The sequence below is a fragment of the Ornithodoros turicata genome, chromosome 10 (genome assembly GCF_037126465.1).
Source record: "Ornithodoros turicata isolate Travis chromosome 10, ASM3712646v1, whole genome shotgun sequence".
Lineage (NCBI taxonomy): Eukaryota > Metazoa > Arthropoda > Arachnida > Ixodida > Argasidae > Ornithodoros > Ornithodoros turicata.
The window spans coordinates 32,437,082-32,460,593 of NC_088210.1; the positions used below are offsets into that span (position 1 = coordinate 32,437,082).

The 23,512-nt window shown below is 43.3% G+C and overlaps 1 protein-coding gene across 1 annotated transcript in view; it reads right to left on the reverse strand.

Annotated features, from left to right (window-relative positions):
* The window catches only part of LOC135370596 (uncharacterized), a 51,290-nt gene extending 29,233 nt beyond the window's left edge, over positions 1–22,057 (reverse strand). The window contains exon 1 of the mRNA XM_064604365.1: positions 21,862–22,057. Within this exon, the coding sequence (XP_064460435.1) occupies positions 21,862–21,970 (109 nt within the window). The 5' untranslated portion in view covers positions 21,971–22,057. The remainder of the gene's footprint in view (positions 1–21,861) is intronic.
* Between the last annotated feature and the right edge of the window lie 1,455 nt (positions 22,058–23,512).

Here is a 23,512-nt window from a genome sequence, read left to right on the forward strand (position 1 = left end):
ACGCTCCTAGCCAACCATCACCTCGAATGATATCGTTATCTGCTCTGATTTGTTGAAAACGGGAGGCGTACACTTATGCTGTTCATAATTGTCACAAAAAAGGCGTACGCCTCCCGTTTTCAACAAATCAGGACAGATAACGATATCATTCGAGATGACGGTTGACTAGGAGGGTGCTACGCGGCGAAGTTCATTTCTAAGAGTGTTAGGCATTAGTGAGTTTTAGTATACCGTGGATAAGGTTATCGTGCCTATCGGAACCAATCGCAGTCGTGCGTGACTCAGAATCTTATCCACTGATTAGTTTCGGTTGATACGGTTTGACGCAAGCCACCTTATCAACGGTCTGCTAAAACTGTCTATTGTGAGAGGAAGAAGCATCGAATCAAAATACACTCTTAAGAATGAACTTCACCGCATAGCACGCTCCTAGCCAACCATAATCTCGAATGATATCGTTATCTGCCCTGATTTGTTGAAAACGGGAGGCGCCCGCCTTTTTTCTGACACTTATGCTGTTCATAATTGTCACAGAAAAGGCGTACGCCTCCCGTTTTCAACAAATCAGGGCAGATAACGATATCATTCGACATTATGGTTGGCTAGGAGCGTGCTATGCGGTGAAGGCCATTTTTAAGGGTGTAGATGAACAGTCTCTGTTCGAAATGTCGGCCGTCTCTGAAAACCTGCTTCAATCTATTTTCACCGAATCGCTGGTTCTTCCTCTTCCCGGATTGGTCAGTCACCTCCGCAATTATTCCCGTTTCGGAGCGTTCACCCTCACACCGAAACTAAAACAGAGTTACGAAAAGAAACCTCCCGCAGCGTCACTGCCAAATCGTGTCTTTTCAGCACACACACACAGAGAGACACAGAGAGAGAGAGAGAGAGAAAGAGAGCAATAAAGAGAGGAGGGTGGTGAGAGAAAGACGAAGACCGAGGACAAGCTGTTAGCAATTCTTCGTGCTTGCGTGACATTAATTAACAAAAACATCGGTAATTGCATCGCTTAATTCAGCTTGTGCCGGAGTGATAAATTGTTCCGCTGAAACCGTCGTGGAAGGAGAATAGGAAGGAAAGAGAGCGTCTACCCCAGAATGACTTCTTTCTTTTCTAAACTTTCTCGCTCCATTCTTATTCTTCTCCCAAAATGCCCGAAAAATTGCAGGCGATGTCCTATTCGTCGGAGAAATTGAAATTACGTAACAACCGTTATTTTTTTAGGCCCCTTTCAGCCTTTCGTCCGTCTAATGGGAGCTAAAGCAGCCGCATATCCTACAGCATCGTGGTTAGCGGTTCAAGGTACACTCTTAAAAATGAGCTTCACCACATAGCACGCTCCTAGCCAACCATCATCCCGAATGACAACGTTCTCGCCCCTGATTTGTTGAAAACGGGAGGCGGAGCCTATTCTGTGCCGTGCATAATGAGCACAAAATAGGCTCCGCCTCTCGTTTTAACAAATCTAGGGCGAGAACGTTGTCATTCGGGATGATGGTTGGCTAGGAGCGTGCTATGTGGTGAAGGTCATTTTTAAGAGTGTACAAGAATAGTGAACGTAGGTACACTCTTAGAAATGAACTTCACCACATAGCACGCTCCTAGCCAACCATCATCCCGAATGACAACGTTCTCGCCCCTGATTTGTTGAAAACGGGAGGAGGAGCCTATTTTGTGGCATTATGCACGGCACAAAATAGGCTCCTCCTCCCGTTTTCAACAAATCTAGGGCGAGAACGTTGTCATTCGGGGTGATGGTTGGCTAGGAGCGTGCTATGCGGTGAAGTTCATTTTTAAGAGTGTAGGTAATGCTTTGAAAGGTACATGAGAGGTAAGCTGCGCTCTGACAAAAAAAGGGGTGTGAAAAGGTGGTAAAAGAAATTATCATATATATCCAAATTGCTACAAAAAGGCGTACGCCCCACTCGCTCACCGAATCAGAAGAAGTTCTGTTTTGAGATGGAGGTATAGCAGGTAGAACTTTGCAACCTTTTAGGCACAACATATGCGACAACTATTACGTCCTAAAAGGTGTAAGTGCTGCACCCTTTTTTCTAAGAGTGATGATACGTCCTGAAAAAGAACGAACGACACAGTAGGAGGAGCTAGCGCTTAATTACTTAATTGCTCACTATACCACCAAACTTTGAACGTTCTAGAATACAGATTACAGCAATTAAATATTAAACAGAAATTATTTTTATAGTCACTCAAGCGCCGTTTCACGAATAACGCCTGGCGAATGTTGTGAAACTGTGGAAACGCTGAATCGTTGTCACCTGGTTGCTGAACCTTGATGAATAGACGTACTTATTCAATTCAGCAGTTACAAACTAAAAAAAAAAAAAAATACGTACTACGAAAATACGTACTCGACAGTACAAGAAGTCACTATAGGTCTGCCAGTTGCTATTCCGGGGACTAGACAGAATAAGCCCTATTTGGCCATCTTTCCTCAACACATCCGATCCAATACGATACCATCCCATGCGGGTACGCCGCCGAAGGGTGACAACCAAAATATGGCCGTGATAGGAAGGAATACTGCGGGCGATGTACAGACAGACAGACGAACGAAAAAAATGAGCCCTTTTTTTTTTTTCCACCCCCGCTACTCGTTAATATTTCGCCTTCTGCGAGCGCTACTCCTACGCGCGGAAGGAACACATCCATTTCCTGCGTGTCGCGTTTTATATGTCGTCTGCATTTTGTTTCTTTAGTTTCGGTTTCGGTATGGCCTTCTAGCCCGCCATAGTTTCAGTAAGAAAGTGAGATGTTTCCTTCGCAGAAGGGCCTACGCACCTACACTTTCAAAAAAGTACAAAGGCCTATGAAGGCATATGTAACGTAAGGCCTAAATGTATATGACGGCTTCAGTTCAGACTTCGTGTAATTTATTTAAACGTGCCAAGTGTGACTTACATTTAAAAGTAATACTCTAGCCACACTGCAAACTTAATGCATCAAACGGAATGGCAGTAATTTCACCTCCTAACCAATCACCATCTCGAATTACATCGTTTTCTCCCCTGATTTGTTGAAAACAGAGGGCGTACGCCTTTCTGTTGCAATTATGTCATGCATAATTGTCGCACATAAATTATGCGTAATTGTCACAATCGTGAACATGGTGTCCAGTCTTGCAACATGCACAAAAGAGAAACGTCTCCCTCTTATTTGTTATCGATATGATATCGATTCAAATTATTGGCATCGATATTTCATCGACATATATCGAGATTCGCGATCCACATAGCAATATTTATACTGATGCAGATATCGATACAAGATCTATGTTCTCAGAATATTCATAACACCGACCGGGGAAAATATTAACGATCCCGGTAGGAATATCGACAGCCTTGAAATCTTTACATGAAACCGATCGAAATTAATCGACCAATGAAGCTTCAGTGTCCTAAATTATGTCTCTCCCTTCACCGAGCCTTCCAAAGCCAAAGACAACATCTGGAACGCGCCTTAGCTACTTCCTCTTTATGTGATTAGTATCTGTGTTCATCTCGAGTGTTTATGTCCTCACAGCGCACGTTGAATTCCCAGAGCGCATTGAAGCAGTAAGGGATGTAGGATGGCAATATCGTATATTATCTCCGATGCCTACGTACACATAGAACCCTGTTATATAGGGTCAGGTAGATAGATAACACGGCGGTTCGGCAATAAGGTCCCGTTTATTGGTATAGAGCGCGCATCCTCGGGTTCAGAATGAGGATACTTACGGAGGGTCTTCTCGCTCCAGCTAATGAGTTTCAGGGCCAATACTATATTGTCGCCCTGTTGGCTTGGCTTATAGCGTCACAGTGATGCTAGTATCTTAGAAACAAACCCCTTCGTATCAGAAGGGGTGCTTAGAGCAACAGTTCGGACCCAAAGCAAAGCGGTACACCATAACATATTAAGACAAACTGAAATCATATCAACTTTTCGACTGTACACTGTTACAACAGAACTTCACCGCATATCGCGCTCCTAGTCAACCATCATTCCGAATGATATCATTCTGCGTATTGATTTGTTGAAAATGGGAGGAGGCGCCTATTTGGGACAGATTATCTTGTCCCAGATAGGCGCCGCCTCCCCCCTGTTTTGAACAGATCGGGGCACAGAATGATATTATTCGGAATGATGGTTGGCTAGGAGCGTGCTATGTGGTGAAGCTCTGTTTTAACAGTGTACCCTACACTCTTAGAAATGAACTTCACCGCATAGCACGCTCGTAGCCAACCATAATCACCAATGATATCGTTATCTGCCCTGATTTGTTGAAAACGGGAGGCGTACACTTTTCTTGTGACAATTATGAACAGCGTAAGTGTCACAAAAAAGGCGTACGCCTCCGGTATATTTTCCAAGAACTCCCTCTCGATTTGGGCTGATTGTGACTTTGCCAACGTGTTCGGGTTAACACCAGAAAATTCCAGCCTGTTCCGAATACAAGATTCTTCTATAAAGTAAAGTAAACTAAAATATGTTAGACCTTCAAGCCTGGAATTGAGAAAAGGCCGGAAGTCGGAGATACTGAATAAATTTGGAGCGTATCGTTATGAAGGAGAGAGAGGAGAGAGGTTACAAAGACGTGTTCCGCTAATGAGGAATACCTTTTTTTATTATTATTAACATGAGTATCGATTACCTCGTTAGGGGGGTTCATCGCTCTGCGTGTGCCTGACGGGAACAGCGGTACAATTTCAAAGTGCGAAACGACCTCTAATTATGAGGAGCTTTTCTCTGTGTGCGTTCCTGCCAACTCAATTCCTGGTAACAATTTGGGAAATAACTGAACTATAACATCGACAGGCGTATTTGGCAGGCGGGTTCGCGGATCTTTCTGGTTATCCTCAAAATATTAGTTTTTTATATTTAAAAAGAGGTCCAGTTATTGCACTCGCGTGTTCAAGACAGAGCCTGCACTTACTGGTATCAATTACACTCTAAAAGCTAAGGTGGTGGTGGTGGTGATGGCGATAGGGCTTGCCGTTGTCGGCCTCACGTATGTGGGCAACGTCATGACTGACACCCTGGGGAAATGTGCGTCCTGGGCCGACTTCTAGGGGAACTGTGCCGACATCCCTGGCCTGGCCGTGCCTGGGATTTTCCTCTAAAAGCTAAGGTGGTGGTGGTGGTGATGGTGAAAGGGCTTGCCGTTGTCGGCCTCACGTATGTGGGCAACGTCATGACTGACGCCCTGGGGAAATGTGCGTCCTGGGCCGACTTCTAAGGGAACTGTGCCGACATATGTCTGAAAGCGTCTGAGGAAAACCCAGGAAAAACCCCAGACAGCACAGCCGGCACCGGGATTCGAACCCGGGTACCTCCCAGTCTCCCAAAGCTAAACTTCACCGCATAGCACGCTCTGCGCCAACCACTGCCACGAACGATAGTTTTTTTCAGTTTTTAGAGTGTAATAACTTACGGTTATTTCAATATTTTTTTGTAATTCATCATTTGTTTTTATTTAGATACATGTATTCGTATCATGCGCGAGTCTTCATCTTTTTGTTGCACTTCTTCGGCACCAGCGTCGTCATCGCATGCACTCTGCACTGTAGGTGGTTATACCCCAAAGATCATGAGGTCATAATCGAGGTCATGCCTAGAAAGTCGTGTACTCTTAAAAATGAACTTCACCGCATAGCACGCTCCTAGCCAACCATAATCTACAATGACATCGTTATCTGCCCTGATTTGTTGAAAACGGGAGGCGCGCGCCTTTTTTTGTGACAATTATGAACGGCATAAGTGTCACAAAAAATGCGTGCGCCTCCCGTTTTCAACAAATCAGGGCACATAACGATATCATTCGAGATGATGGTGGGTTAACGAGCGTGCTATGCGGTGAAGTTCATTTTTAAGAGTAATGGGGTCGAATCCCTCCACTGGGCTGGTACACTTTTTCTGGTACACTTTCCAGACTGGTATCAGTAGATCTGTACATCTCGTCTGATAGCGCTTTCTCAGTTCTTATTACATTTCTTAGCTGTCTGTGTCGTGCGACCTGGCGGCTGGCAAGCATTTAGTGACTCTTGCGTCGATAGCGGGAATAATTTGTGGCCGAAGGGTTCGGAATACCAAAACATATTGTCGGACGCTGAACGCGTAGCGCTTCATCGGACGATCCACTACGTGGGCAAAACATACGGTCCACCATTTAAACCCGCCATTTTCCTGCCACAGGGGTTTCAAAGGGCAAAAAAATATCGCCAATGCGGTAGGATGGCGTCACATACATTCAGTATAGTATTATATGTGTCTCCCCTGTAGTTAACAGACGGAGTGGTCTGAACAGTTGACGTTGGCAGCTATTTGTCAGGGGACCATCCGTCATCCCTGTAAGTTGGCTTGCCAAGTGAAGCGAAAAGCGCGTCTCTGTGAACAGCAATCCAACGCAATATACGGCACGGCCATTTGTCTTTGACGACTCCTTCGAAATGCCACACGCATCAGCTGGCGAAAATAATAGCCTGACAAAGGTATAGTTTTGTCCCGGCTCCTTACTTTCGAGACAATGTCGTCCTTGGTTCCAAAATGGAGGAGAGACGTTGTTAAATGGGACAGCAGGCTGTAAGTGGGGACTGCGGCTGCAATAAACGTAACTTTTTTTTTTAGAATATCTATCTGTTTCACTTATTTTGGGATTTTCTTTTTGGCAGAGGGTAAGTTCGTTCGAATGTCCAAATAAGCGGCTATTGTCTTTTCCTTCCACGCTAGTAGTGCGAAGCAACAACGGTTTAAGGATGTACGGACGTGTTCAATGGTGTCCTAATTCCGTGTTCCCACCGCGTGGCAGGTGTGGCCATGAGAAGTGAAGAGGACAGCCGGGAGCAGTGGGAACAGGATGGGTGTTTGTTCATGCGCCTATAGGGCCGACTTCTCGGTAGGCGCACACTGAGCTAACTAGAAATAGCTAACTACGTTAAAAGTCGCAAAGTTAAGAACTACGTGATAACTAGAATTATGTGACGTATGATGATACCACCATAGACTAAAGCGTTCAAATAACGTACGCGTCGGTAAAAACTAAAATAATAATCGTAACAGTTTTAAAGGATACCAGGGGATCACCATCCCGCAACAAAACAACTACTAAATCATGATGGTGGCGATGATGCGGCTAAATTAATTAGACAATAATTAATCAAGAGGCATATTGAAAACTACAGACCGTTTATGTGTTCCGCAGTGTGAAAAAGGTGAGAGCCCGTTTTCTAGAAGGCTACAGCACATATGCCAAGCAACTGTTCCTGGACACATTACGTAAGAGTTTCATTAGCGGGGCGAAAGAATGCGAAACACGACGACATCTCTGATAAAACAAGCCTTTTCGATGGAACACGCTACGTCTTCAACACAACTTTCTCCTCTAAAAAAAAAAAAAAGAAGAAGGTGGAGGGGGGGGAGGAGTTGAATATATGTATACTTTAAAAACATCCCTCTAAAAAGGATCCCCTGATGACAATACACACACAGAATATAGTCTCTCAACCAAAAAGGCAACGCCTTTGTTCGCTTACAAAGGAAATTATGCGGAAAATGCTTTCGGAACCATTTTGAAATGTTTTCAATGAATTCGTAACAGAGAACTTGTTCCCGAAGTATAAACCACCCTTCCCAGGGTTTATTTTCGTTGGGAAAGAATCTCGTTTTCTTTACCTTTTCGTTTCTCTTTTTACTTTTTTTTTATCTGGCGTAAACCTTCGGATGGAGAAAATATAGGAAGTATATACGGCGTGTTTTCGCCACTAAATCCGGAGTCACTTCTGCGTTTTCTCCAAGAGGTGGGACCTCATAATCTCATACCCGCAGAAGACGCATGAAGACCGCTAGGCGGCGTTTGCGAAGGCAAAATTTACGGCGGCGCCTCAGACAGCACGCGTGACCCGGATGTCAAATGAGGAGGATTTTTGTCAACGACTGTCTCACCGCACTAGATTGCGACGAAGTACGGCCTGTTTCCTTCGTGAAGCAGACGACACAAAAGCAGACGACAACAACAAGCAGAAGTGACTCCCCACGTAGGTGGGAAGCAGAAACGCACGGGAAATATGTTCGCGCCTTCAAGTCATGTATACGCCACTATTTACGAAGAAGTAAAATGTCCACAGTTGTGACACAACACAGACCCGTTAAAGTCTATGCTGCTGCTCGCACGTCCGTTTCTTATTTATTTTTTTTCTTCTTCTGTTTCTTCCTTCTTTTTTTTTTAACCGTCTGGGTTGGGGGGATTAGAGTCAGAAACGAACACGGCGTGGGTGTGTGCGGAGCAGTTATCATGAAGTTACTTTAAAACAGAAACTAAGTTGTGGTTACATTAGCTTATGAGTGGTTTTGCAATGTAATCAGCTCCCACACTCTTAAAAATGAACTTCACCGCATAGCACGCTCCTGTCCAACCATCATCTCGAATGATAGCGTTCTCTGCCCTGATTTGTTGAAAACGGGAGGCGTACGCCTTTTTTGTGACAATTATGAACAGCATAAGTGTCACAAAAAAGGCGTACGCCTCCCGTTTTCAACAAATCAGGGCAGAGAACGCTATCATTCGAGATGATGGTTGGACAGGAGCGTGCTATGCGGTGAAGTTCATTTTTAAGAGTGCACGTTTAAGTAATTTAGCTACTTTATCGTTCCGTTTTAAGAAACCAAAATACCGGCGCAAGTGCAACTCTCAAAAACTTAATCTTAAGCATCTGTACTGTCCAATCGCAATTGCATCATATCCTCGTTACATTTAAGTGGTACCTTTTTCTTTTGAAGTTATCATCAGTAAGCTTCCATCGATGCATTCCAAACACACGGCACCCCTTCCCAGCGCTAGAAGGATGCCCGTAGCACCTTCACGATGAGAAAGATTAATCTGATTTGATTTGATTTTAACAAAAAATAAAACGGAGATAAAAATAAAATAAAAATGAAAAAGACTTTCAGAGCATGCATGCATGTTTATGGAATTAGCCGAGTTCGTTCGTGATGAATTCAATCCCTCCCTTTTAGTTTTTTTTTTTTTTTCAACATCAACACCGTCAACTGCGAAAACATGGCGCCGGCCAAGCAACATAATTACACTTACATTTTACAGTTACTTTCACCAAAAGTGGCAATTCGTTAGAGTTACGGGTTACTGGCGGTTAGTCAGCATTGGTTATTTTTTCTGTTCATCAGCATTTGTTAACCGGTATTTCTGTCAATAGGCTATTTTTTATCGGTATCTTTGTGAGGTGACGGTTCTGATTAGCTTCTTCATTCGTTCTTTTTTGTTCGCCGACATTTTTTATCGTTTTGTTTTGTTTCGGTCAAATACAAAATCAAATGGAGAGAGTAGCGCTCATGTCTGTAAAAACAGAGCTTCACCGCGTAGCACGCAACTAGCGAATTACCATTCCGAATGACAACGTTCTCTCCCTTGATTTGATGAGAACGGGGGCGTACGCCATTTTGGTTGCAATTATGAACTGCCTTATGCCACAAAAATGGCGTGCGCCCCACGTTTTCAGTAAATCAGGGGAAAGAACGATGTCACCTGGGATGATGGTTGGCTACACTCTTAAAAAGGAACTTCACCGCATAGCACGCTCCTAGCCAATCATCATCCAGAATGATATCGTTATCTGCACTGATTTGTTGAAAACGGGAGGCGTACGCCTTTTTTGTGACAATTATGAACAGCATAAGTGTCACAAAAAAGGCGTACTCCTCCCGTTTTCAACAAATCAGGGGGCTTAATCCCTTCATCGTCGTTACGGTCGTTACAAGCTAACGAGTGGCGGGAAATTCAAAAAGGTGGGCACGTGACACATTGCGCGTGACGTGTACCACGGCCTTCACGTATCGCGCGAAGAGCGCCGTGCATGTGTTTCATCACGTGCCCACCTTTTTAAATTTCCCGCCCGCCTTTTTGAATTTCCCGCCACTCGTTAGCTTGTAACGACCGTAACGACGATGAAGCGATTAGGCCCCCAGGGCAGATAACGATATCATTCGAGATTATGGTTGGCTAGGAGCGTGCTATGCGGTGAAGTTAATTTTTAAGAGTGTATAGCGGAGTGTATCACTATAACGCTACGCGCGATTTGCCAAACAGAACGCCCCTCGCAAATAATAGTGCTCGAATTGAGGAACAAGCACGGAAACATTGATAACTAACGATACCGAGTCTGCTCCACCAGTCAGAGTATGAACCCGCAGAACGCATTTCCGTTAGTATATAATACGTCGGTAATCGTTTGACGTCGAGAATCATGCTGTCTAAATAATTGCCAGGCTGGGTAAGATAGGCTGCGAAATTACGGCTCAACTCCGTTTGTGTGCGGGCTCTAACTAAATTAGCTTCCGCCAAACGGTGTTACACCCCCCCAAAGTGTGGAACGGAAGAGGATTTAGACGGACATAATCGGAAACTGCCTGTATGTTATGAGCGTGTATATAGGTGTTGTTAGGGGGAGCAGCGAGCGCGGCTTATGGCCAGTTGAACCGCGGAGGACGCGCGTGCTTAAAGTGGAATTTCATGCGAAACTTTGAAAGACTGCACCTCGTGAAAATATGTATACTCCGTTGGGTTATAAACAGATTATTGTTAATATATATAAAGGGCTAAAATTTGGGCGGTTTGGTACCTCACATTAAAAAGACTAAAGCCCCGTGTGCCCGGGAGACGAAAAAGGACACACACAAACAGCACACTCTTAAAAATGAACTTCACCGCATAGCACGCTCCTAGCCAACCATAATCTCGAATGATATCGTTATCTGCCCTGATTTGTTGAAAACAGGAGGCGTACGCCATTTTTGTGACACTTATGCTGTTCATAATTGTCACAAAAAAGGCGTACGCCTCCCGTTTTCAACTAATCAGGGCAGATAACGATATCATTCGAGATTATGGTTGGCTAGGAGCGTGCTATGCGGTGAAGTTCATTTTTAACAGTGCAGCTCCTAGCCAACCATCATCTCGAATGATATCGTTATCTGCCCTTATGAACAGCATAAGTGTCACAAAAAAGGCGTACGCCTCCCGTTTTCAACAAGGCAGGGCAGATAACGACATCATTCGAGATGATGGTTGGCTAGGAGCGTGCTATGCGGTGAAGTTCATTTTTAAGAGTGCACTGCTCATTATATGCTGCGATGCGTATTTTTGTATGCTGCAATAATTATTAATATATGCTGCCATTATAATTATTATATGCTAGAATAATAATTATTATTATATGCTGGAATAATCATTATATGTAAACATACGTACAGACGGGGGATGAGTGTCCCACACCCGCATATGCCAAGTCCTTCGTTTTTAAAGTCACTGAAAGATTCAAACAACGCAGCAACAACAATTAAATTATGAATGAGGATGTGTGTCCCCGATTCAAACAGCATGGTATAAAACACTGGAGTTGTTTACCACACCGCAATAACACACGAAACAGACGGACACTAATGTCTCACACGTACTTCAGGGTGGCGACGGATAATACACTGACCTAGCCTCCACTTTAACATGATATGCCTTCACGCCCTCTGGTTCTGACATTTCTTTAACATAGCGACGCAAGGGTCGCAAAATCCGATACGGAAACGGAAAAGCCATTCCTGCTGACCTTCATAAGGCAAGAAATGATAAAAGCGTCCACATAATGCGGGAAGCAGACGACAGTCTAAAAAAAGGAAGAAATGTTGCAGAAGACATGTTGCAGAAGACAGCCGGACGTGATCGTCTGCTCGCCCCGGAGATGTCCGCATGGATCAGGTTTTGGTTGAGAGAATACGTCCATACGGGACACGGCTATTTTGGTATCAAATATTGATCCTTGCTTTCCTTTCGGTGTTGTTGGCCACGACCGCACTTTGACATCGTACAGGTTTGGTCCACGCAGAAATGTTTGCATTTTAAAGACTGCTGTGTCGTGGCCTAGCTGTGGGTCAGCTTTTCAGCGCTTTGACGAATCATTAACTTCACGTTTATAAAGGGGTAAAATAGTAGGAGAGAATTACGCATTTATGTACAGGGCATTTGTGTACACTTTCGCTGGCGCACGACGACGCGTTTATGCCATCAAAACTAACGCCAAAATAAATAGCCACGCAAACCTCTGCTCTCTGCGCATTTTTAACTCGGGAGAGTTGTGTGCGGCTACCGCTAGGAGCGCTAACAACAATGCAGAAACCGAAATGACAGAAATGAGCATTCGTCATTGTGTGGTCGGCTTCCGCACCGGTGGCACCCCTAACGGTAGATGGTAGCGGTAACTGTAAGGAGACCGCCCGCACGAGAACGGGGATTTGTGCGTCCTGGGCCGACATCACAGCTTCTGAGGAAAACTCAGGGAAAACACCCAGACGGCACAGCTGCAGCAGGGATTCGAACTAGGGTCACATCTCAGAAACAGAACATAACTTCACCGCATAACACGCTCTTAGCCAACCAGTATACCCCTAGTGACATCATTCTGTCCCCTGATTGGTTAACAACGGGAGGCGTACGTCTTTTGTGACACTTATGCAGTTATGTTAATTGTCACAAAAAGGCGTGAACCCCGCGCTTTTCACAAACCACGAGTGATAAAGGTACACTCTTAAAAATGAACTTCACCGCATAGCATGCTCCTAGCCAACCGTCATCTCGAATGATATCGTGATCTGCTCTGATTTGTTGAAAACGGGAGGCGTACGCCTTTTCTGTGACAATTATGAACAGCATAAGTGTCACAGAAAAGGCGTACGCCTCCCGTTTTCAACTAATCAAGGGAGATAACGATATTATTCGAGATGATGGTTGGCTAGGAGCGTGCTATGCGATGAAGCTCATTTTTAAGAGTGATGATTCCTCGTCTGCGATATTTTTTCCCACAATTGTCACAAAAAAGACATACGCCTCCCGTTTTCAACAAATCAGGGCAGATAATGATATCATTCGAGATGATGGTTGGCTACGGGCGTGCTACGCGGTGAAGTTCATTTTTAAGAGTGCACTTCGCTGGCAGCCTGCAGTGTGGGCGGTTTTCCCCACAATGCATAATACACGCGTCGGAGCTATACGAATGACACAGGAAAAGGATAACTTTGACTTCACAGGGCCTGCTGAGCAGACTTCGCGCGCGTGCATTAATTAGAAGGATCAATGTGCAGACTTGCTGCTACGGACGAATGTTTTTCGAGTAATCCCGTTAGGCGCTTGCATTTTAATGAATAACTTGTTGACGGAGCACAAAGTCCATCCTAATCTGCAACGTATTCAAGAAGCTGAGCACTGCAATTGCGACACTAAATTAACGATAGCAGTAGGTCTAATTCAAGGGGGTCGTGAAACGAGCAGCAACGACGTCTGTCTGCGCAGAAAGTAAGCTCGAAACGAGTGCAATGTTTTATGCACGACCTTGGAAGCTGACCAATGGGAAGCTAGCTTCGTCGCAGCAACGTGATTAAGGTGGTAGGGAAATCCTGTATGCGCGGACAAGGGGGCAGGAAAACAATGTGAGATGCGAAGGAAATATCTATAGTACAGGGCGATTGGCTGACGAAAGATAAGATTAGATTAGAGGCACACTCTTAGAAAAAAAGGGGGAAGCAGTTAGACCTTTTAGGAGGTAATAGTTGTCGCATATGTTGTGCCTAAAAAGTTGCAAGGTTCTATACCTGCTACCTCACTCTCAAAACAGAACTTCACCGCATAGCATGTTGTCCGCCAGCCATTGCCACCGTATGACAGGGTTATCGCGTCGGATTCGGTGAGCGAGGAGGGCGTACGCCCCTTTGTAGCAACTTGTAGCACGCTACTAGCCAACCATCATCTCGAATGATATCGTTATCAGTCCTGATTTGTTGAAAACGGGAGGCGTACGCCTTTTCTGTGACAATTATGAACAGCATAAGTGTCACAAAAAAGGCGTACGCTTCCTGTTTTCAACAAATGAGGGAAGATAACGATATCATTCGAGATGATGGTTGGCTAGGAGCGTGCTATGCAGTGAAGTTCATTTTTAAGAGTGTAGATGAACGCGACTGAAACGGGTTGGGTTGTTTTATCGCAGGCAAATCCTCTTCCACCAGTCCGTGTTAACAAATCTCCTAGGGAGGATTGATGTGAGGAGGTGCGATAAGCCAAATCGACCCGTTTCTGTCGCGTTCATCTAACCACGGCTACTGTTGTCGACAAAATTACGAAAAAAAATTTTGGAATAATTTCAACGAGGTATGTGTATGTGAAAAGGCAGTAATTTCTACAATTTCCTAAGAATTTCGGTATTTCGCGTATCTGTCCCCCACAGGCACTGGGATTCGCGGTTCGTTTCCATAAATTCCGTCCTAGCAAAGAAGAAAAAAAGATGCAATGTCATATCAAGTAGTCGAGATTTGACTGGATTCGTTGTTTAAATTAATTAATGCAGAACCCGATTCCGTATTTTAGCGAAATGTACCTAGAAAGCAATGACATATGAAAAGAAAATGTGCAATTTTTATAATCTCCGTTATATTATTAACTATTGACGCGTTGGCAAAACGTACCACTTAATTAAAATGTTATTTTATGGCAGTCATTAATTCATTTATACGATACTAATGTATACAGGAAACAGCGGTCGATTTAGTCAGTTTTTCTTTTGTCAAGACATAAAAACTTCGCGTAGAAAAAGCTCGTCACGGAACCACGAAAACACGAGAAAGTAATTGCTCTTTCCAAAGAAGGCATGCTTTGAAACGATAACATCCTAATAGAGTGGCTTATCAGATAAGGCCTAAAGACAAGGCCATGCCCGTTCACTTGAAACGAACGCAAACCCAATAACCCTCACTCATGCTATTTCTCCTCGCTAATTCGACGTTGTTCCTTTAGTTCATAAGATCAGAAACGACATAGCTTAATACGTGGCGCAGCAGATGTATGTACTCGAGCCTTTGTCATTTTTATATATACATTCGTTCGCACGTGTACATATGTACATCTATGTGTAGACCTAACTACATATTCCTGGCGGTACGGAGACAGGTTCGTTAGGTCACACAAGAATAACCTGGGTTCGCCCAAATTAAATTAATGCCCCATACGTCGAGCAGAATTCTACTCTTCAATTGGACCTCCGATTCAATTTGCTTCTTCCGGCATCTATTTCTTTTTTTTACCTTCGTCAAATAAGACCTCTTTCTTCTTCTTCTTTATGCGCATGCATATAAATGTGCGCGTGTAAGTGTATGCCTTATAATTCCCAAGGTCCGCCCTTAATGAGACGTCCACGAACTCTTGACATGGCAAGACGCAAAAAAAAAAAAAAAAAAAGTTGAAACACTGCGCTCGTTTTTTCTGCTCCTCCTATTTTTTTTTTTTTTTTCAATCTTGCTTCGTTTGTGTTCTTTCCAGTATTTTTATATCGTTTTCTCGTTTTTTTAAAAAAATATTATTATTAAGCTTATGCTGGAGGACATGTTTATTGTGTGCAGCTCGCGCGCGAGTATTTGGAAAGTAGGAAGAAAAAAAATTATATTTTCCTTAGTATGACAGATGGCGACGCCTTGCGGAGAAAAAATAAATTAAACTCTCTCTTTTTTAAGTAAAGGTTAAGTTGTTTTAATAAAGCTTGGGTCAAAACTGCGTTGTATTCTCGTGAGCCGAGTATTAAGACACGCGTAAAGAACACTTTCTTATTTCGCCGCAGTTAAAAAAAAAAGAGGGTAAGAGAAATTAAAGTCATTTTTCAACTTTGAAAGAAACGCACGCCATTGTGGCTGAAGCCTAGCCTACGAGGAAAAGTGTGTTCCGCAAAGAGTACATCTTGTTACTCGTTGCATATCTGGATTATTTTTAAAAAGTACAGATGGTGAAGTTGCCGTCTGCGTATATTTTTGTAACGCTATTAAACTTTTTTTTTAATTTTTACTTATTAATCTTTCTTTATTACATCAAAGATTCCCACGAAAAAGGTGGAAACGCAAAATGTGTAACGCTGCCTTCATCATATTTTAAAATTGAACTTTATATATACTAGTGCCTGCTACGATCCGTTTTATCTAGTTTTTTTGTATACGTATAGTTGCTTTGACAAAAAAAAAGAAAAGAAAGAAAGGAAAGAAAGAAAGACACATTCTGAATTTATTGCGGGGCTTGATTCTGCAATTACCCCCTTTCGGCCTATTGCGCCCAAAAACTTGGCATCTGCCCCAAGCAAGTTCAAGAGTGCGACAGTATGGCCACACTTAACGTCGTATAGCGTCAGACCGTGAGAGTTGTCCTAATCTATCTCGTTTCGGGACTGGAAAAGGAGTTCTACTACATACCTATACCTGGGCCATATCTGGCGTTCCAAACGGAGCTATCAGTTTATTCACTTTTTCTGCTTCTCATATTTTATATTACGCTGTTGTTGCCATTTGCCTTGCACAGCAGATTTATACACATCATATCCTCGTTATCCGAGCGTCCTACTGCTGATAAGGCAACGAATCCTATACCATTCTGAAACACTATCTTAGATTTTATCCAAAACGTGGAAGTCCGCTTTTATGTTGATTACTAGGCTCGCCCGTACGTCCGTGCTTTTCGTTCAACGTAATGTAACATCGATATCGTTCATCTACATCGACAGCAAACATGTATAATGCAAGCAAACAGTATATGAGCGCTCCTGGAAAGAAAACATATAATCACTCCAGGAAATCAGCCATTATATCAATATAAACAATGTTGGCAAGGAAACATTCCTCCCTTACGGTCAACAAACAAATGATTTGCGTCAACGTCGCGGAATCATCATCTAATGCATCGTCGTCTGCTACTGTGTCGTCTGCTAGTATATAGACTGCAAACGACAGGAGGGTAATGCGTGTACAGTCTCAGAAGTATGGCTCGTAAATGTATTGGGCTTGATAGGAGAAGAGGTATCAGGCCGCGTCTCGTTTCTGTATTATTTGGTTTGAACATATATCATAACTAAGTACGTATATTTGCGGGTTATGTACATGGAGGCACGAGGCGATGATAAATGAGGTCAAGATTGCGTAGTCGCCCTTCAAAAAAAAATCATATCGAGCGTGTTCGCTATGGCTGCAAGGACTTCGTTGTGCTTACGACTTAACAAGGAAAATTTAAGAGGATCTGGATCGGAGTTAGTGCAGTTTCGAACCGCGTGGCCATATTGATTAGAACGTTCTGGAGGCATGGATATTCATCATATGCTGTACCAGCGCACTTATTGATAGTTCCAAGGTCATGGTAAAGATGGGCAGCTGGTGAGTTCGAACCCCATCACCTGTCGCGCTGTCCGAATTACTTTTCCTCAGTTTTCCGGCACACATTCCGAATTGACGTCGGCACGGTTGCTCCTGAAGTTGGCCCAGGAGGCGTGCTAGACCACTCTCCGCCATTTCCTCCTGTCCCCTTCTCCATTTGTTTAAAGCCCCTGGATTCCCAATCCAAGAGACTTTACCTCTGTTCACATTTGAACGCCGCTCATATAGCCAATCAGCGGAAGCTTGAACTTGCAGATTCGTGTGTGCAGATGTTGCCGCCGAAATCGTGGTCTATTTATCCGTAATATTACTTACAACAACAAAAACAAAAAGGGGAGGAAAAAAAGAAGAAGAAGAAGAAGGTCACGGTCACGTGCTTGCGAGAACCAATAGAGATGGGCCAGATTCTCGCGCGTCTGATGTCGGATGTTGACGCGTAAGTTTTGTGCCACTGAGGCTTGACAACATGTGGAAAAATAATTATTTCGCTTTTCAGGAATTCGATTCGTGTGGGATGCAATGAACAGCGTCTTGTATACGCACGTGCATAATGGGTACATTCCGTTTTATGCCATGTGCTATGCGGTGAAACCCATTTTTAGTTTATGCAGGTTTAATTTTTTTAGTTCATTTCTAGTTTAGTTTTTAGTTAGAGATGCAGGTTACGGTGGGCACCTTAATGGAACTCCAGACGAGCCTCTAATAAAAGCTCCGAGGACAAGGAAAAATGTCTCTCATACTGTAAGCAGCTACAACGCTCAAAATATTTCTCTCGTTCCCATGGTAACGGGGCGTCAATGATATAATCGGTGGCACACGCTATTCTGGCTGCGTCTGCGCCAAAAGGGGTGTTCCCATATAATACTTTTTTAATAGCTATTAGAAATGAAATTACTAGTCACTCGTGCTTATAAAATGTGAAAAGAATGACGATTAACCGGTTAGAAGCATTAATAATTTAATTACCTCAGATGGCAGACGGCTTAAAATGGGCATGTGCCCATTTTAAGCCGTCTGCCATCTGAGGTTTTTGTATAACCCTTGTCCACTTTCTCCCTTTCTCTTTTTTCATGAGTTGAACATGCATAAAGTCTCGCTGCACCACATATTTTGTTAACTGAAGAAGTGCAAACTGCTGCACGAAAGTGTCGTAATTAAATTATTAATGCTTCTAACCTGTTAATCGTTATTCTTTTTACCTTATATCTCGCGGGCTTGTCATTTACTTTTTAGCTACACTCTAAGGAAAAAAAAAGAGTACTTTTACTCCTTTTGGGGACTAAATGCGTTGCCACAAAAAATAGTCCCTTTCGGGAGTAAATGCACGTGAGTAAATGAATGTCGCAGAGTGGAGACTGCATTTCGCGCGCTGTTGTAAGAGTCACAAGTACATAATTCGTGTGCATGCATGAAAATACTTTGAAGCAAACCGTCAACCGTGATATGTCGAGTGACATAAAATCTTGCGCCATACATGGGGCACAATTTGCGAAGAAAGATGCGCTAACTGTTTCTTACTCTGTGTGGCTGGAAAATTGCTACGTTGGCTGAGTTATATAGACTTATGTCGTTCAAATTGACCAAGAGCACATATTTACATAGACTGTTGCATTCAGGAGACCATTCGCGAAGTTCACTGACAATTTGCAGCCCTGGGGAGTAAATGTCGGGACTAAATGTCGGGTTAGGGGACTAAAATGGGGAGTAATTGCAGACTATAGGGGAGTAGAAGCTGCAATTACTCCCAGTTTTACTCCTTTTTTTTTCCTTAGAGTGTACGCGTATTATAAAATGCACTAGAACTGGCGTTGCGTATAACGAAATCGTCACTAGACAAACGGGATGTCCTAGCAGATGCCCTGTACGTAGTTAGTATCCATGTTAGTTGTGGTAAAGAACGCGACAATAATTTATGCCTCATGTATCCCTCATCCGTTGAAAGTGTGGTCTATGTTCGTCATCCACAAGGCACTCTGTGGAAACTTGGCCATCCAAATCCGTTCATGGCCATCAAACCCGATTATAAGTCAGACAGACAGACAGACAGTTATTATTTAAAATTAATAAGCGCAGTGCAGGGAGGAGCATACAATCGCGACATAGCCTTATTTTGCCTATACTCAGAGAGGACAGCCGTTAGTAGGGTTCGAACCCACCACCTCACAGTGTCCAGCGTGTGACATTCATGCTATAGGTAAAACCAGGCATGCGCTCAAGTATAGTGTTTGCGAGCCCACCCAACAGGGAACGCATAATGACTGGTGTCAATAATGATGTGTTTCTTCACAGTAAAGACCGAAGTCCTACTGTATCCAAAAAGCATGGCGAGTTGGAGCGGCAGATGTCGATGTTCCCACGTAGAGTTATAAAGCGCTTTGCACCGTGAATGACATTACCGTACACTTACTTCGAAACTGGCATTACCAATTAAAAAAAAAAGAAGAAGAAAAGGTGATCATGTTCTGATCAGCATAATCAAGTTTCGTAATGAGGTTCAAAACAAGTTTTTGGCGTCCGTCCCTTGCCAGGAAGGTACTTTTCTTAACATGTCGATGTCCGAGGTAAAGTACTACACTTGTGCTACACTCTAAGAAAAAAAAAATGAGTAAAACGGGGAGTAATTGCAGCTTCTACTCCCCTAGTCTGCAATTACTCCCCATTTTAGTCCCCTAACCCAACATTTAGTCCTGACATTTACTCCCCAGGACTGCAAATTGCCGCTAAACTTCGCGAATGGTCTCCTGAATGCAAAAGTCTACGTAAATATGTGCCCTTGGTCAATTTGAACGACATAAGGCTGTATAACTCACACAACGGAGCAATTTTCCAGCCACACACAGAGTAAGAAACAGTTAGCGCATCTTTCTTCGCAAATTGTGCCCTATGTATGGCGCAAGATTTTATGTCACTCGACATATCACGGTTGACGGTTTGCTTCAAAGTATTTTCATGCATGCACACGAATTATGTACTTGTGACTCTTACAACAGCGCGTGAAATGCGGTCTTCACTCTGTGACATTTATTTACTCCCGTGCATTTACTCCCTAAAGGGACTATTTTTTGTGGCAATGCAATTACTCCCCAAAATGAGTAAAGGTACTCCTTTTTTTTCTTAGAGTGTAGAGCCAAAACTAAAGGGCATTCCACTCCATGTTATGCCAAATAAATGGTAAACACCCCAACTCCTTCCTGCTATCCTCTCTCCATCTGTCAACGTCTGTACGCTGCTCATGGCCACAGTTGCTTCGCGGCGCTAACACGTAATTTAAAAAAAAAATAATAATAATAAATGGTAAAGTTGGTTATTGTAATCGATGCTGACATTCATTACAAACTTATAGCAAAGATACGCGAATACGTAACTCATCCAGCTATTATGTCACACTGCAGACATATCCACCACCGAGAAATCACGGTGATTACGATAACCAATAGGAATATAGCAAAGGGTATCGTTTCTATGACGTCAGAGCTAGACGTCGAAGTGTGTCTCGCCAACTCGCAAAAAAAAAAAAATCTTATTCCTAAATACTCTCGATGTAATGAACTAGATGTATCAAAGCGTCATAATCCCTTTACCGAAAAAGGCTACTTCGGAGTTTTTCATGCCGCCGAAACGATAACTTTTAATAGTTCTCTTGAAACAGTTTCTTAATTACAGTGTGCTTCCGCCGCCATTGCAACGTCTCTGTTTTCTGTAGAAATAAATAAATATAATTTTAAAGCTATGTCAAGATGTATAAGTACACGTAAATCGTCAAAATACGGATATATCACACGAACGTAGCAATATCTCCGAATGTCTTTTAAATTCGATTAAGTATTTCAAGCCACAATACTGTCCAACTGCTTTCCCTTAATGTCAGTGGCGGATATAACCGACGATACATCCCTTTATCAAAGTGCCAGTAATGTCTTCGAAGATAGAGGGAATGCATCTGATAAGGAGCGCGAGATAAATGTGAGACGTTCACGTGGCAGTAGGAAGGTGGTTTGATATTGATGCTAGTATGACACAGATAACAGGTTACGTTTTCTTTTGTAACACGTAACAAACGTAGACGCATCAGTTATCGCTTTCTAATGTGGCACGCTGATAACTACAGGGGACAATCTTCCGACAACCGCCCCCGAATCCAGAGATGCAAGAATTAATATCAGCTGCTGACGCAATGACGTAATGCACGAAGAGGAAAATACAGATGTCCCCTCGATATTCTGCAGCTAATAAGAACACCACACACACCCATTCTTTAACCACCTGTAATCATTTGTACAAAATACTGACGCACTGTCGTCTGCTATCGTATCGTCTGCTAGTAGAATGCAGATGACAGTAGGGTAATGCACGAAGACGAAAACACAGATGGTCCCCTCGATATTCTGGAGCTAATAAAAACACCACACATCCCCATTCTTTAATCACCTGTATAAAATATTGACGCACTGTCGTCTGCTATCGTGTCGTCTGCTAGTAGAATGCAGATGACAGTAGGGTAATTCACGAACACAAAAATACAGACAGATGTCCCTCGATATTCTAGAGGTAATGAAAATACCAGACATTCTGTGACCACCTGTAATCATTTCTGTAAAATGTTAGGGTTAAGAAGAAAGTATGACTTACTACCAGTGGTGAAAGCGAAAGCGGCTGTCACCATCATCAGCGTTACCGCACACGCTAACCACGCGGTAACTCTGTGACGTCCAGCCACCGGCTGCAGAGCACCGGCCATGTTACCGACCGGCCCCGGGTCCCCCACAAACTGGCGGTACGCATGGTTGCGCGCGAGGTGCCTTTGCGAGACCGAGAGTGCACTGCGTGCGCGCTGTCCCTAGATTCCCTAGAAGATATTCCCTATACAGGGTCGCGCGCTGGCGGCGTTAACTTCAGAAGCGACTGGCCGTCGAATAACTTCCATATGAATCGGAAGGTGGTTGTGGGAGTTTCTTACTTAAATAAAGCAGAAAGAAAAGTAGAGGCTTTCAAACATTCTTGTAGCAACAAATTGATTGGCGGTAGCTTATTAGGGAGAGTAGAAATGGTATAGCCTACGGCTACCATTTCTACCTGCCATGGTACGTAGGTAGAATATACATGCTACAATACCCATGTTGAAGAATGACTAATGCGTACATAACTATCTTTCATGTAAGAGAGAGAGAGAGAGAAAAAAAATTGAGCATATACGAGTGGCATAACGTCAGGACCCTACTGTACTATATGCACTGTCATGCACACATGGACACGAACTAAGGCGTGCAATCTAATAGTTCGTAAGGCGTCAAACTATTAACTTGAGCACCTGTAAATCACTGAAAGTTGGTGGACTATATCACGTGTAAGTTACACGCAGAGCTCAAAGAGATATATGAATATCAACGTGCAAGCTGCCAAGCTGCGTGAAACATTTGGGAAATCCGTTGTCCAAACGAACAATCCGAGGAGACGCATGTAAAAGATACAAAAAGTCCCGGTAAAGTACAACTGTTCGTTAAAGCACAAGTGTTCGCCAATCAATCAATCAATCAATTTGTTGCTACAGGATTATTCAAAAGCGTCTCCTTTTCTTTCTGTTTTGTTTAAGTAATAAATTCCCGCCACCACCTTCCGCTTTTGATTTTGATTGATTTTTGAACTGCTGATAAGACGTTGATTCCAGATCCCTCGAGTTGCTGGAAAAAAAGTTGCCACGTGTGAACGCTACCTAAGCGTTCGATTACCAAGCCTATACATAGTATGAAATGATGAAAGGATGTCTCGTACAGACTTGATACACATGACGCGATACTATTATTAGGGTGCTCTAACGAAGTTCTAATGGTGTTCTAATGACGTGCCAACTTAAATAAGGGGCAATGTCGAGCGCGCGGATCACACAAGGTTGTTTGACGGTTCTTGTTACCATATCTAAATCCAACCGAGAGGATCGCTAGCGCGGTCGAGGTATATTTATAATACTCCGACACGGACACGCACGTAAAATAGAAAGTCTCGAGGGTCATTTCACATATACACTTTCTCGTCTACCCTGCCTATATATGCAAGAACTGAAGAAAATTAAAAGTTCAAACAACGCACCCCAGAGACCTCCCGCGAAACAATTCCAACTTTCCGAGTTGGTCGGACGCAATTCACAAACGGATCTAAATCTCCCGTTCCAGGCGGCAAATCCCCCCAGCATAGAACTATGCATATATATGGGTAGTTAAATATAGTTATATATCAATCATGTTTAACCCGACCTGACAACCATGTATATCCCCGCTTGCTTAAC